At 39.2% G+C, this 15,730-nt stretch overlaps 3 protein-coding genes across 3 annotated transcripts; all 3 read right to left on the minus strand.

The window, feature by feature from the left end:
* Positions 1-1,843: 1,843 nt before the first annotated feature.
* LOC131798483 (ras-related protein Rab-10-like) lies at positions 1,844-6,337 on the minus strand. Its single transcript, XM_059116133.2, has 3 exons — positions 6,144-6,337; positions 4,254-4,302; positions 1,844-3,837 (listed from the first exon to the last, which is right to left on the minus strand). Exons 1-3 carry the CDS (start codon positions 6,301-6,303, stop codon positions 3,423-3,425), a joined length of 624 nt encoding a protein of 207 aa, XP_058972116.2. The 5' UTR covers positions 6,304-6,337; the 3' UTR covers positions 1,844-3,422.
* Positions 6,338-6,766: 429 nt separating this feature from the next.
* LOC131798484 (ras-related protein Rab-8B) lies at positions 6,767-10,696 on the minus strand. The gene is made up of 3 exons (XM_059116134.2): positions 10,529-10,696; positions 9,644-9,692; positions 6,767-8,500 (listed from the first exon to the last, which is right to left on the minus strand). Exons 1-3 carry the CDS (start codon positions 10,683-10,685, stop codon positions 8,113-8,115), a joined length of 594 nt encoding a protein of 197 aa, XP_058972117.2. The 5' UTR covers positions 10,686-10,696; the 3' UTR covers positions 6,767-8,112.
* Positions 10,697-11,469: 773 nt separating this feature from the next.
* On the minus strand, positions 11,470-14,520 carry LOC131798482 (ras-related protein Rab-13). The gene is made up of 3 exons (XM_059116132.2): positions 14,180-14,520; positions 13,561-13,609; positions 11,470-12,471 (listed from the first exon to the last, which is right to left on the minus strand). Exons 1-3 carry the CDS (start codon positions 14,325-14,327, stop codon positions 12,036-12,038), a joined length of 633 nt encoding a protein of 210 aa, XP_058972115.1. The 5' UTR covers positions 14,328-14,520; the 3' UTR covers positions 11,470-12,035.
* Positions 14,521-15,730: the final 1,210 nt, after the last annotated feature.

The following is a 15,730-nucleotide window of genomic DNA, read 5'->3' on the forward strand; positions in this document are numbered from 1 at the left end:
AAGTTGATCCAATACTAAATTCTCTGAACTAACATTATAAGAATTGCATGGTTGACAGTAATGAGAATTACAAATTTGATCTGGGAGATAAAGGGTCAATAACCCTAAATCATTATCATACTTCCATACTTCCATCACCAACCTATCAATAAGCTCACTGTAACGCTTTGGTCATAATAACCATCAGCTACTTAGGTGATTTATGGAGAAAATTTAACACTATTAAGAGGAGAAAGTATTACTAGGTACAACAATGTCAAAAATAACAAACAATCATCTGAACTCTTTTCTACTTGGGTTTGAGGATGACATCAGTTCATTGCCCCTAGCTCTCCTTTCCGTTGTTATACACTCCTTAAAATAATCCAAACAGTTACAATCTGTCCTGATAAGGAGCTCCTGGAGAAAAGTTGATTAACAAGTAAATTCTCTCATAAATATCACAGTCCTGTCCAGAAGATAGATGATGACAAGGGACAGTCTTATCAATAACAGTGTAATCACAATATAAATTCTCCTCAGTATTTACAAGGAAGTTCATGGCAGCTGGCTGAGCACTTTATCTAACAGTTGAGAATTCGAAACGTTGGTAAAATTTCCGCACAGCCCCATACTATTGTAAAACAAATCTGTTTTCCCAATGGCAATGTATTGTTTTTGTCATTGTTTTCTCGATCCTAGAACTGAATGCATAATGTACTATGGGGCTGTGCGGAAATTTTACCCTCAAGAACACACGCCACTTTTCTAGCCTTCGTTTCGTCAAAAAGAACCTTGTTCACGGATGTAAGATTATATTCCCTGTCCATGAGACAGGAAGTTTAAGGTACACTCGTAACTCACTTCACTTCTTGAGAATCCTGTTTCGTCTTAAATTCATCCAAGCCCTCCATTGCCCCATTTCCCTGAAGGTTCTCAGCGAAAAGTAAAGTGTACCCATAGCTGTAAATGTTCCAAAACTATAACCGACAACTGTCCATACATCAACCAAGCGATTTACTCGATGCACATCAGGCCACACATCGACATCTGCCATGTTGGCAACTTTGCTGGCTGCACCTCCGAGCACATTTATGTACGACAACAAGACATTCCTACTTTCCTTGCTTTCTTGGTCGAGCACGCCTTGAAGGAAGCTTTTATCTTCGTCCTCCATTTTGGATTTTTGTAAACGTGGTGTACTGGGCTCTAGTTAGAAAGAACGCAGACTCGAGAAAATAATTCATAGCCTAGCCTGAGGGGAGTGGGAGGGAGGGAGATTTTAGGAGAATCACATGGTTTTCAGGGGGGAACGGAGGTGGAATCAGTCGTCGCTACCAGACTATAAAAGGGGACTATAGAAAATTTCTGATTAACTGCCAATGAGGGGGACAATAAGAATATTGGAGAGCCCTATAGGGGATCAGGTAAATTTTATTGTCACAGAAACAAAATTCTTCAATCCCCCTTCCCACCCCCAGGCGATAAAGGACTAAAGAAGAGCGAGTGACAATCAGCATCAGGTGATTTGCATCTATACTTTGAACATCATCGTTTCCGGACAATATATGTACTGACTTACTGACTTCAGAGTCGTCATCCATTTTCGGACAGTTATTTGCATGTTTCACAGACATTTGACTCTCCTTCGTGTTGAGATATATTTTCATGAAAGCATTGTCATTTTTCTCTGATGTACATCCTCACGTTCCCGCCCCTCGTCTTAAGAAAAGTGTTTTTGTGCTGTCGAGTTAGCAGTTTTCTGCGTCCGACAATACAATCGTTTGATTAACTCTCCAAAAAATAGAAAGTCGAAAAAATACCTGGATCCCACAACAGACCGAACAACAGAAGCATATTCATAGAAGACTTCTCATTTTATTGATAATTCATTTACAATCTTTGTGAGAATTTTAGATATTAGCTCACTTGAAAAGCTTTGCATAGTAAACATCCTGATATCGAAATAAGGATACAGGTTTTTAATTAAAAAAATAGAATACTATACTATTTCTATGCCCTGTATTTGTAACTGAAGTTTCGCATTCGCGTTTAAACAACCTAGAGAACACCAAGTTTCAGATCTAAATTCAAAACAGGCATTTCAAGCAATTCAAATCTTCGATCTGAAAATTCACATCTATCCCTAAGAAACATCTTTTCATTGCCCCATAAAACCTCAGAAGTGATTAACATGTAAATTCTCCCCATAATATCCATACATTATCCAGCAAGCAGGTGATGAGAATATTCAAATTTATCAGGTAGAAGTCTTAATCTTGATCAACCACCAAACTCTCGTAACTAATTTACAAGGAAATGTGTAGGAGCAGGAGGGAAGAATTAACAATCAGACCTTAGGGGTTGATGGAATTCTTCAAGAATACAACAAAGTCAGCATATGCACCTATTATAATGTTTAGATTTTTTTCTACATTTCTTTTTACACAATATCTCATCCTGTACGATATTTGATTTTTTTTTCAAAGATTTTGTACTTATCAAATTATTCTATTTTTTTCGCGAAATGCTCTTAACATCACGATGTTTGGAGTGTACTTTCAGGATTATGTAATCGCTATTGTACTCAAACAATTTCTCTACTCACTGAACTTTTTTTTTTTCCATAATGATGAATTAGATCAGACGCAAATACGTATATAAATATCGGGAAACTCTGAAATATATCTCAATGTAAATTGTTATACTTGTTGTGCAACCTCGATATAAAGAACGCGATGAAGCTAAAAAAGAAGTGAAAGAATCGATGTCGCAAGAAATGTGGTCAAAACTACCTTCGTTTTAAAAGGAGAGCGTAAATAAGTAAGACAGAAAACACAAAAGGCAATATAATTATTTTCAACTGATTGCTTTTGTTTCATGGCAGCCTTCGATTGGTCTAAAAATTCAACCAATCAGAAGAAAATGCAAATCCATCGCCCCATGGCCACTCACGTTTTACCGCGCTTTAGACAGATTAATTGGTTAATTTGGTTTTTACGCTGACGCACTCAACAAAAATGTACTCTGATAAACCAAGAGAAAGCAAGAATAGCAAAGAAAAGCTTAAAACAGACTGTTATGCGATGGCAAACTTAAAAATTCAAGCAAAATTTCTTTGTAGTCCAAAACCATGACCAAAAAACAAAAGGACAAGTCCTGTGTTTGAATCCTGTCGTGCATGTCTCAATATCTGTACCTACAGGACCGTCACTGCTGGCATACTTCTCTATACTATAAATTGACAAAAGTTCACACACTATTCTTGGAGAAGATAAATGTTACTATCATTTAAAAACCTTCATATGTTAAATACTCGGTCCAAAAGTCTTCTTTATATGAACGGTTTTCTATCCGTTGATGTTCTTTATTCCGGGATAGAAAAAAAACAAATATTTACATTTACAAATTTACCCAAACTCTTGATTGACGTAAAGTTTTAACTAACAACAAGACTTGTGATGCGAGCCCGCAGATCCCTTTAGATTTACCTTTTTCTTTTTGCCCTTACCATTTTTCACATTCTCTTCTCTGACTGGAGGGCACACTTTGTTTAAAATGTCTTGTGTGAGGAGAGTAAAAGCATGATCGATGTTGTCACTGGAAAGTGCGCTGGTCTCCACGTGTCGAATTCCGTGATTTTTGGCCAACGTCTCTCCTCTTTCTTTTGTTATTTGTCTTTGACTCACAAGATCACATTTGTTTGCAACAAGAATTCTTTCAACATCTTCGTTCGCGTTTTCTTCGATTTTCCTCATCCATTTCGAAATGTTGTGAAATGTTTTTTCTTTCGTGACGTCATACACCATCATGATACCCAAGGCACCGCGGTAGTAAGCTGTTGTGATGGTATGGAACCTACAGAGCAAAATAAGATGAAACTAATTGCCACCGAAAATAAACTTCCACTGATAAAGGAGTGAAATAGAAAAAAGTCCCATGATATGTAGAGACAAGGGCGACAGCAACATTTTCCATACTTCTCATTCAGTGAGGAAGATACACTGGCTGACTAGCAAAATCGACATATTCGACTAAATTCAAGTTGATTCCTAATATATTGCATATGATCAATTTTCATGATTGGCATTTACCAAATCTGGGTTTGGAAAACAGTTACCAGGAAAGTGCGCCCATCCAACCTTTTCCTAGGATCAATTATTTTTATTTCAGTTTTTTAAATCGACCAATAGCATGGATCCATTTTCACGAAAGAGAAGGCGATGTGAAACGAAAACTTTCATTGGGATGGCCCCAGAAAAACGTTTTCTCACCTCTCTTGTCCCGCAGTATCCCAAATCTGCAACTTTATCTTCTTTCCACCTGAAAAAACAATCAAATCAAAAGCCTTATCAGAGCGGATGTAAGAAACACATCAGTTGCCAGCTGTTAACAACAGATAAGTTGGACAGGAAACTTGATCAAAATTAAGCATATACGCGTATTTCTGATTCGTCTTAGAGCAATAAACCAATAGTCCTTTGAATCGCGAGTCCGTTAAATTTTGATGATAATCAAAATCATTTGATTAGGGAAATTAATTGCCTCACACGCAGAAACCCTAATAAATCCCTACGTAGTCGATACTAGAGATGTCACACAACGTCTGGTATAATGCGTGACAACGCAAAGGCCATCGTGGAAGGAGACGAAGGTTCCATAGGAACGTCATGATTGAGTGCTTTATTCTCAGTTGATTTCCCCTTTAAGCCCTCAATCAAGGCTATACAATGAAAGTATAATAACTGCGGATAAGCTTCAATAAATTATAATCTGTCGTTTACGCAAGGGTATTTTCAGTTGCTATGAAAAGGTTCTGTTAAATCGAGCGGAGAACGCTCGTAACACGTACGCCGTCGGAAGAAACACTGTCAATCAAGGGTTAGAGGTCAAAACTTATATTTTACTGACAAGCATCCTTCCTCACCGCAATGGAGGAAAACAAATCGGCGTATTTTTGCTTTTTCATTGCGCATGAAAACCGATAACGATAATATTTTCTTCATAATAGATCCCTTTCTATCAGACAACTCATTGAATTCTAAAGAAGAAAGTACACTTTGATCAAGACTGGATTTATGGCGTTAAGAACAGCGAATTTCAAAGATTTTTTCGTAACTGTGAACCACAAGAATTCGTCATGTAAGTAGTTTCGAGTACATGGTGTGATGCTTCCTCAGGTCCAATATGTAGGAGGATATTTCCTTTAAAGGAAAGCATCAACATATTTCGCAGGTTAGATTGCAATACGTTATGTCATATTGCTCTCATTAGCTTAAAAATTATCGCTTACGTCATATCCACTTCCCCAAACAATTTAAGATATTAGGAAGAAGTATTTCCTTTTGAAATTCCTTACTCTTTTTTTTTTTGTTGTTTTTTTTGTTTTCGCTAGACGACACGCAAGCTGAAGTATATCTTTCGTTTCTTAACTGAAAGTAAGAAAACAATGAAAAATGAAATTCATCGTTTGACAGCAGGGAGCGAAAGATGTTAATTTCAATAACAATATAGCATCCAGTGCATTCTACGCCTGCTTCATACAATCAAACGCCAATGTTTTCCTTTAACAGAATCACTTTTGACGTAAAGATTGTCCTAGTGGTAAAGCTTTGCATGCTGTGAGTAAGATCCTTGTTTTAAAAGCTTATAAAAGGCGAAACCTTGGGGCAAAATAAATCTCCCTAATTCGAAACAATCGCTAATGTCAATTTCAGGCCGCTGTAATCATGTTCAAGTAAATGATCCGTGAAAGTGAAAATATTCCTCCGTTGAAAAATTGAAAAACAACAGCAAAAGCGAATTTTACGTCGAAATTTTCTGCTTCTAGCATATCAAAGTGAAATCACCCATCTCGACATATTTCAAGTGGCGCAGAATTCTATGGTTTAATTTGAATGTCATCTACCTGAACCGTAAATATGTAAATGCCATTACATTCGGTACGCGAAAGTTCCTTAGTTTCTAAGCGCTAATTCCCCGGCAAACACGCAATGAAATATGGTGCCATGCATTAAATATAGATCACAGATACTAGCAGACTTGTCTAGTGTTAAGTAAACACAGAAAAATTCTCCTTTCTCAATCAAGTGAAAAACAGTTCGCGGTTCTAATTTCCTGTTCATTCAAGCAAACGTCTACTGCATTGTACGGGCTATACTTACCGAGTTCTAGAGTTCTGATTTTAAAATCGATCCCAATAGTTGATATGAAAGTCGGATTGAAAGTATTCTCAGCGAATCGAAATATTATACACGTCTTCCCAACCCCGCTGTCTCCGATCAGAAGAAGCTTGAAAAACAAGTCAAAATTCTGCTTCGCCATTTTTAGAAGCTTGGTTCTATAAACGAACGCACTGTGTATTACGTGACTGAAGGAATCGTTAAAGGGGAGTGGGGAGTGTGTTTAATTGTTAACCGGAACCGGAAATGAAGGAACCATGGAGCGCTACAGAGCAGAGGCCTTTCAGGTGCCACAAAAAACGGAAGAAAAAGGAACTTAAAGGAAAAATAGGATTGAATTCGTTTTGGTAACGGCTATATCACGAAAATGTCATAGCTGTGGTAAAATACGATAAAAATCGGAAAAGGGAAGCCTAACGAGTATAGAACGCAGACTTACGGATCAACCAGGTGACAGGTAGAGGAACAGAAACATTTCAAGCTAGACTGGCAGTATCTTTAGAAAGCCGAATACGAGTAATTTGAAGACTTCTCCCTTTTATCGCCTCTTCAAAACCTTCCTTTAAGCATCACTTCCACAGTCATAGGACTTTGAAATTTCTTGATTTTCCCTGACAAACGTAAAATTTACCTGACTAACAAAATTGACAATTTCACCAACGAATACTGACAATAGCCTCCAACCTCAATTTCTTTATAGCATCCTCTCCATTCATGACTTGATGCTTTCATCAAGTCACATACAGTACACATAAACTGATAGTTTTTTAGGTAACATAGAAAAATGATTTATTTTTTTTTGGAAACCCATCATCAGCTTGTCGTTGAATTTCATTCAACTAATACGCTAATCAATTCGAAGTTTCAATATCCCCCGGGCAACCCGCAGGCATTTGATCGCCATCCGTGCTGGGGGGGGGGGGAGGGAAGGAGAAGGGACAGGTAAACCTTGCGTGACTGTGGCAGTGAACTTGAACCGGAAGTGTCAAGTCTTTCCAGCAATATTTAACTGAGGGCATGTTTAAGGTAAATATTTCACTTTCGCGAGCAAATAGCTAAAAATGAAAGGTCTACAAAGTCTAGGTTTTAAACCTGGGTCAATGTATAGAAAGTCACCGTCGCTGATTTTTCCCTTTACGAAAAATTGGGTGCGACATATGAACACAATTTTTCCCCAGATTGCGGGAATTTGAACAAATCAATCTTCAAAAGTTCAAATTCCCGGGGGGGTGCCCAGGGGTTGCACGGGGGGTTGCCTGGGGGGGTTGCCCGAAGTGGGATGTTGAGGCTTCGAATTGCTCGACGCATAAATTCTACCAATCCAACATCTTTCACGTCTGTGATATCTGGCAAATAATTTTAAAAAGGTTAGAAACAGTTAAATAGAAGAAAAAAGATATATCATGTTTCACTCAAAAACCAATTAAACTTGCATTACTAAGGCAAGGATATGTTTTTCAGGAATCTGTCAACTGTGCGAACATCGCAAGTCAACTAAAACCGCCATCCACGTGTGTAAGCTGAACCGACTGATTTCATCTATTAATGATACTCGTAATTAACAAATCGGACTCCCGCTTCGCAGTCGTCCATTTTGTTAATTATCACTCCTACGATTACAGACCGAATTGGACTCGACTCAGTCCTATTACTATTACTATAACTATAACTATAACTATATTACTATATCTAACAGTCCAGACGAATTGCACGTGCACCAGCTGAACAAAAAAAAAAAAGATTAAATAAACTGCAATAATAAATTACAGTATCAGTAGGTGATCTACATTTTTTATAGCATTTCATACATATACTTCTCTTTCTTCTAACCTAAAACTATTCACGATAGAAACTTTACAGCCCCTCCTATAAAGCAAATAATTCTGGTGGCTTCATTTTGAGGGAGATGTAAAATTATTTGGTTCATTTCACTGAAAAATGGCAAATGACGTCAGCACGACATACAAGATGACTTTTTCGCTGGCTTAAAATCGTTCTCAGTTTCTCCATTTTCTCCAGAATGCGACAGGCTATGAAATATGTCTTTCGCTAATGTTGCGAATGCTTCCTCCACATTTAAATTTGACAGCGCGCTTATTTCCACATAAGGAATCCCAAGTCTACCAGCTAACTCCTCGCCCCTCTCTCGTGTAATTTCCCGCTTTTCCTTCAGGTCACACTTGTTAGCGAGTAGGATTTTATTGATGTTTTTGTCGCAGTTTTCTGCAATTTTGCTGATCCAGCTTGCCACGCCCTTGAAGGACTTTTCGCTCGTGACGTCATACACTAACATGATTCCCATTGCTCTGCGGTAACATGTGGCAGTAATTGTGTAGAATCTACATAAAAAGTGGTGAAAAATAACATTAAGAAGCTGAGTCAGAATAAGACAAATCTTGCTCTGGTTTAGACCCGCATCTGTTATTGCGATAAAAAAATCTTAAGTGGAGCTATGAAATTGTGTAATGTTCTTTGATACGGCACTTAATCCTAACAGCGCCCCTCTCCACCATCTGTCCACCCTGAAATATAGACATGAACGAGCCCAGGCTACATGTCTGCGAAACGTAACAAAGCATGGGCTACCTGCAACGAAGTAGCGTGTCATCCTAGAACAGTTGTAGCCTCCGATCAGCCCCTCATGAGGCCCTTTTCTCCGTCCGCGGAAAGATTTGATACGAGTCGGGAAGAGGTTTGTAAGAGGTCTGGCACTAGTAATGACTGCTTGACCGCTTGCAGACCTCTCGTCGGCTCTCGTTGCTTTCCAGCGGGCGAAGTAACACACGTATCGAGGTGCTTATAGTGAGGGCCTGATCGCGAGTAAGAACAGTTCTTTTAAACTTCTTATCACCTCATGCAGTAAAACTAGAGATAGCTTTGGAGCAATTGATGGATAAGATTTGGCGCAGCAACGGGCGCAAGAATATCACAAGACGGCATCGGATGCAAGCTGTAGGTCACGCGAGCTAAAAATCAACAACAAAAACAGAAAAGGGGAGGGTTTGATTAACATGAGAGAATCCGACCAGCTAAGCTTAAGAACTTTGACCGCGGTGGAGACGCGAGTAGGCGCCTGCAAATAACTAAACTCGCACAAGAATACTTAATTCTCTCGCGCGTTATCTAACTCATATCACACAGATCAAAAGCTGATGGTTTTACCTCTAAAAAAAAATGTTAAGGAGGGTGCTATCTCCCAAGACGGAAAGAAAAATTAGACTAAGCGATACTTAGATATTTAAGTCCTTATCTCTCATTCCTATCTACGCACCTACGAGACGGCCTGTTATTAAATTCAAGGCCCACATCACCATATCATAGACAGCAGTAGAGATTACTGCAAACCTTCAATTACTCTTCATTAATTTTCACTTTTATCATTATGCTTAATTTACGCCAGGACCGCGGATAACAGCGGGTAAAAGCATTTTGTCACATTTTCAAGGTGGGGCTGGGGCGAGGAGGGGGGCCGTAACAAATACCTCTCTTGGCCAGCGGTGTCCCATATCTGAAGTTTGACCTTTCTGCCATCTAAAAATTAAAATTAACATTTAGTACAAGGTAATAGATTGTACTCTCATGTACAAGGCTAGTGCAACAACAAAAAGGAGAAAAACCATTCGAAACTCTTCAATAATTCTTTTGTAGCAAAAAAAATTCTAGTCCCCGTAGCAGCCATCGCACGTAATTCTTCCACCGAAAGCGTTGCGTGACGACACCTTCATAGGACACCCAATCACATACACTTCCGGCAGCAACCCTCGTGATCAAAAACGATATCTCACTTTCATTTTCACAGACAGCCGTAAACATTTTTCTGTCCTTTGATTTAAGAACAATCACCAGTAATTAAAGAATTGACACATGATTGAAACAGGAAAAAACTTTCTAAGAAAGAATTAGCAATGCTAGTTTCACTTTTAACCACAAGGACGGTATTGCAAAAATAGTTACGCAACAATAATAAAGTAAAAATTGAGACGAAAAAAATAGATATAATTTTATATCAGGGCTCTTCTCTGATTCGCACAGACTTATGAGTAAATATGATCGGTATCATGAAACTTTAAAAGCAAGACAGGTGTAACATGAAATGTTGTAACGTTCCAAAGGTTGAGTAACACTCAACCGGCTTCTTTGTCATAATCAGAAATCACCTTCGTACCGGCGACGAGTGTACAACTCGTTTCCAACAGTTCTGCGTAAAAAATAGCTTGCGAAGAACGAAGTTCTCTCCCATACTTCTTAAATATTTTGTAATAATCATTGCACTTCATTGTACTCGCTAACAAACCATAAAAAATCGATTCGAACGACCTTCACTCGTGATGTCGCCATTAATATTGTACGGGTGCCCACATACTTACCGATTTCAATCGTCCTTATTTTGAAATCTATACCAATGGTCGTGATATATGAAGAAGTAAAGGTATTTTCTGTAAAACGTACAATTATGCAGGTCTTTCCGACAGAGCTGTCACCGACCAGCAGAAGCCTAAATAGATAATCGTAGTTCTTCGCCATTTTCTGGGAACTGGCATGTGACCGGCGTCGATTGCGTTACATAGTCGTTGTAAAATCACGTGAGTGGGAAATGTGTGTTCGTCAGGCTCTTCAAACGTGTAATGGCCAAAAATACATCAAATTCTTCTAAACTGTGATTCCAAACCAAGTGCTTAAATTTTCGTACATTATCTCCTCGAGAATATAATGTGTTCGTGGTGATCTTTCCAGGTTTTGAAGTTTTTTTAATTTTTTCTTTCTAAGGGACCACCCGTTATCTACTGCCTGAGTTGAGGGGGATGGAGGATTTTGGGGAATCACGTGGTTCTCACAGGGATTGAAGAGGGTCTTAGTCGTCGTCAACAGAGTACAAAGCGAGGACAATAGAAAATTGACTCCCAATAGGGGGGTATAGAAAATTGACTGCCAATGAGGGGGGTATAGAAAATTGACTGCCAATGGGGGGGGGAGGGGTCATAAGAACATTACAGAACCTTATGGGGGAGGATCAGGTACGTTTTGTCTTGACACAACCAAAATTTTCAGGCGATAAATAATTACCGATCCTTAACGTAAGGAATCGTATCTGAGACAAAAAAAACTCGAACAAAACTTCGGGGGTGTGAAAGCCACCGTGAGGTGAGAAGTGCCCACCCCTTCGCTCTTCATTGGTTTCTAGCACTCAACTCTCAAGCGAACCGATTGTAGGACTAGAAAACACACAAATAACCTTGTTTTTGCGTGCACATGCGTAAAGATATTTATGGACAGAGAAAGAGCGTGAGAGTCCTACCAAATCAGCATGTTACCTTAAGTTTACTTTATTTACAACAAGGAACATGGTACAGCAAACATGTCCAAGATGAACGTTGGCTACAAAAACCGGTTGTTTTCTAAGATTCCAACCTTGGTAGCTAGTGGGAATGCCTATATTCCCCTCGTCGACGTTATTTCATATATATATTAATTCAACTAAAACTTCAAAAATCGTAAACATTCTCATTCTATCCTCATGCTCTGACGAATTGGCTAATTGAATAAGGCAAGCGAGGAGACACCTTCCTTGCGCGTCTACACGTTCACACGTTCCTGCGCGCGGCTTCAACTCTCTCGTACTTGACTGCCAAGCTTATGTCTGAAGGGGATGGGAGGTTAAAAGATGTACAAAGTCCTAATTAGCAAACATATCTTCTCGGAAAATAAGGTATTAAAATCTCGTTTTCTACAAAACGTTGCTCGCAAAATCTGATGGAAAAACTGTCGAAGATTCCTAAAGGCTAAATACTTCCATATTTTTTTTTTAAATCTCCTATTTTCGGAAGGCTTCTTTTATACCAACAAGCTTTCGGAAGACTTATTGGAAGCAAGAGATTAGAATCTCTTCCCTAAAAGTGACTCTTTTTCTCCTCCAGTTCTGGTGCTGTTATATCCCGTGTCTAACTCACAAATGTTCGTTTTGCGACCATCCTCAACTTTTTCTTGAGCGCCGTTGTTGTTCAAGATGTCTTGAATTAACTGCTTTAGAGCTTCGTCAATCTCTGAGCTTTGCAGATCGTTGATTTCCACATATCTCATACCAAACTCTCTGGCGAAAGCCTCGCCTTCTTTTTCTGTAATGACGCGGTTTCTCTCCTGACAATGGCACTTATTAGCGACCAACATCTTTTGAGAGCCTCGTTCGCTGGCGTGTTCTTCAATGATAAGAAGCCACTCCAGGATGTTGTCATAGGAACTCTTATCGGTGACGTCAAAAGCAACGATGAAACCTTGGGTACCGTGATAGTAGCTGGGGGTGATGGCCTGGGTACTAAAAAAATTGGATTTCAGTACAAAGCAACTGAAACACAGTTCTTACAGTTCTTACTGTTATCAGTTAACTGAGACGCAGAAAAAGTTTGGTTGCGTGGTTTTGACCATAACTGAATAATGGTATTATCACGGGCAACCTTCCTCGTCTCCAATGGTAATCAACTACCCGCTTATCAAATGAAGTCAGGGACGACACGTTTCCATTGGAAACGGTGTCAGTTGCCCGTGACAACAACACAATTTTAACGTCAAAACGTGGTCGCTACAATGTAGGGTAGGGATTGTGATTTTTCTTTTTACTACACTCTCATACGGGAGATTGTGGTTTCAAAAGTCGGTGACAAGGATCTAGTGAAACAAACATGCCTGAGATTTTGTTTTCAGGCGCCGACCACGCACTTATCCAATCTTGAAAGAATCTGTTCTGCAAAATATTTCTGCCCAAGTCACCAGTCTTCTCTTCGTTCCTAAACGTCTACACTTCTGCGTTATTTGATTTGACGACGCATGCATACCTTTTAAAGTATTTTCTCCCATCATCCACACCAAAACGCCCCAAACGCTGTAAGAGGAGACAATACGTGATGCATTTCTCCTCACCTCCGATTTAACTTGTCCACAAAAGGAACAGGAAATTTTGAGAACAATGCATTTTCAGAAAAATCCATTTATGAAAACGTTTTAAGATTCTCCGTTTTAGCCGGCGGATTGGGGCTTTTAAGAGAGGATGACAGGCAAAACTGCATTTAAAAAAATTTCGTTTCTCAACGGAAATGCGTCGGTTAAGGTGTAGCCGCGGAAGGACTTCCGCGTTCTGTACGACAATCATCTCGTTTTACAATTAAAAAAAAAAAAACTCACGTCTTTCAGAACAGAAAAGATAACGAAACATTTCAACCGGAAAGTGTTCCTTAAGCATTTTCAAACTTTCTGTAACACTAATTAGGATCCTTGCACGAAATTTCTACTAAATTACATGGGCTTGAGTGCAGCTGTTAACGAGAACTCGATATGGCGTGACCATTGTTATCGCGTGACTCAAGTACCAAGTAGAGCAAAATAACATGTTTGGCTCCACAATTTTTACCTTTCCTGTCCTGCAATATTCCATATCTGTAATTTTACTCGCTTCCCATCTGAAGTTTGAAAGCAAAATAAATTCAACAAGGTCAAAAGAGCTAGACATTAGTGGGAGAGCTTGTCGTTCTTTGACCGAGTAGTGCCTTCGAGGCACGTAAAATATTTGCCCTCTCAATGTTTCAAATTAGGAAGTATCAAGCGAGTAAACGTATTCCTATTTCAACGATAACAGTTTCAGATCATTTCTTAATTATAAAAGTAGTTTGGGAAAAAAAATTGACTTATCCGTATGAGTGAGTCAATAAAAACATCTGTCAGTTCATGGGAAAAAACACGAATGAAAATCATCTCAGAGGAATTGCGAACTTCAAGAGAATGATATTGACAGCGCTTTCAACTAGTTCCATTGCGATTTCTACAAACACAAAGCAAATATCGTCCTAAAACGAACTTCAAGTCGTCGATAGATAACACAGAACTATAAATAGTCGCCGAGTTGTATCGTTAAATCCCTTACGCCTGGCGGTTCAGTGCAATACACCGTAGCGCTTAAAGATCGAGCGAAATCCAGGCGGGAGGAGAGATTCATGTACCGTAAAAGTACTCACCAAAAGAATTCTACTTACCGATTTCTAACTGTCTTTTGAGAAAATTCACTCCCATAGCCGACAAACCTGAGGCATCGCCTGCAGGTGGATGAAAGATGGCACATTTGCCGACGTCGGGATCGCCAACGAGGAGGATTTTAAACAACAAGTGATAACTCAACGCCATATTAAATTGCTGGCCTTCGTTATCTTTCAATCCGCGGAGGGTTGGGTTAATCCGAGTCAGTATGTTCGTCACGGAACGAGCACTTTACATAAATTTCAGACATGAAAGAATGAAGCGGTTTCGATGTTTTGTCCACACTAATTTCGTCCACCTGTCAGATGAATGAGGAAATTCGTGACTTATATGCGGATGTCTTCTTTTCAAACAATCTTATAAATATCAGAATATTATGGTAGAATTCACATCGTTTGACACATGACCCTTCGATTTATTAACAATACCGAATTTTTAATTTAGAAACGATAGTCTCGAGGGAGCAAGGGTATATTTTTTTCAAGTACAGAATAAACCAAACAACAATATACAAACAAAGTACGAAAGTGAAAAATAGCACCCGCCGGCTCGCAAACGGCGAACGCGAGAGCGACATCGCCACACGCTGATGCGAGATTGGTTCATTTTAATAAAACTTGTGCGTAATTGTAACCATGACAAAATTCTCGACATTGAAGTCAGTGTCGAATAACAAAACTGTTCATTGCCAAGCTACGCATGTAACTTCGTTCCTGGAGAAAGAAATGTTTTAGCGGGGCTTTCTGATTATTATTGTATTTCTACAAATTTTCCTTCCCCTTCGATATTTTGAAACGGTAAATTGAAATAATGATTGATGTATTGTCAAACAGATTGCTTCCCCATTGAGCCGCCAATCGACCTCGTTTATCAAGTGATTAATTGGCTAAGTTGCTCAAGAGGCGCGTCAAATTTTTACTTGTAACACAATCTGCGTGACGAGCCAGAGATCGGGCTTCGTTGGAAACACGTTTCTTCAGCCGCTTGTTGTGACATAAGACTACAGAAGAAACGAGGACTCGACCAACACGAATGAAATCGTAAGCGCGTTTTAAATTTTTCTCTGTTCACAGAATTTACAGAACCACCGAGGAAAATAAATAAAACTAAAATTTGAAAACATTTGGTTTTGTTTTCTCCTGTCTCTTCTCTGATCCAAGACTCAAAAAATTTGCTCTTTCGTCATATTCGATAACTTCAAACAAAATGAATACGGTTTAACGATCGAAGACAAGTGGAAGAGGGTACATTTTAACGCTTATCTCCCCTTTCTTCAATTCTGCTCCTCGATCCAATGACCACTTATTAGTCTAATTAACTGAAGAGGTTTATGCCTCTTGATCATAAAAGAAATTCATTATCGTACACAAAGTTCCGATTAACTCTCCGAGCAGTTGACGAATCTCCTCGGAGACCTTTGCGTTCGGCGACCTCTCATCGAGACGAGATTTCAGCTTATCAAAAAGCCCTGTTACCCGCGTGAAACATGGCACACCCTCTCTGATAAGTATCTGCACTGTGCGGTCAAACTCACTGCTTGGTATCATGGC

Source organism: Pocillopora verrucosa, chromosome 9 (assembly GCF_036669915.1).
Source record: "Pocillopora verrucosa isolate sample1 chromosome 9, ASM3666991v2, whole genome shotgun sequence".
Lineage (NCBI taxonomy): Eukaryota > Metazoa > Cnidaria > Anthozoa > Scleractinia > Pocilloporidae > Pocillopora > Pocillopora verrucosa.

What these genes read in the sequence shown, in the direction of transcription:
- LOC131798483 (XM_059116133.2), bottom strand. Translation starts at nt 6,303, where the DNA reads ATGGCGAAGCAGAATTTTGACTTGTTTTTCAAGCTTCTTCTGATCGGA. An exon ending in AATCAGAACTCTAGAACTCG is followed by an intron (nt 4,303 to 6,143) that starts GTAAGTATAGCC and finishes TTGTTTTTTCAG; the next exon opens with GTGGAAAGAAGATAAAGTTG. An exon ending in GATACTGCGGGACAAGAGAG is followed by an intron (nt 3,838 to 4,253) that starts GTGAGAAAACGT and finishes TTTGCTCTGTAG; the next exon opens with GTTCCATACCATCACAACAG.
- LOC131798484 (XM_059116134.2), bottom strand. Translation starts at nt 10,685, where the DNA reads ATGGCGAAGAACTACGATTATCTATTTAGGCTTCTGCTGGTCGGTGAC. An exon ending in AATAAGGACGATTGAAATCG is followed by an intron (nt 9,693 to 10,528) that starts GTAAGTATGTGG and finishes TTTAATTTTTAG; the next exon opens with ATGGCAGAAAGGTCAAACTT. An exon ending in GACACCGCTGGCCAAGAGAG is followed by an intron (nt 8,501 to 9,643) that starts GTATTTGTTACG and finishes CTTTTTATGTAG; the next exon opens with ATTCTACACAATTACTGCCA.
- LOC131798482 (XM_059116132.2), bottom strand. Translation starts at nt 14,327, where the DNA reads ATGGCGTTGAGTTATCACTTGTTGTTTAAAATCCTCCTCGTTGGCGAT. An exon ending in CAAAAGACAGTTAGAAATCG is followed by an intron (nt 13,610 to 14,179) that starts GTAAGTAGAATT and finishes TTCAAACTTCAG; the next exon opens with ATGGGAAGCGAGTAAAATTA. An exon ending in AATATTGCAGGACAGGAAAG is followed by an intron (nt 12,472 to 13,560) that starts GTAAAAATTGTG and finishes CAATTTTTTTAG; the next exon opens with TACCCAGGCCATCACCCCCA.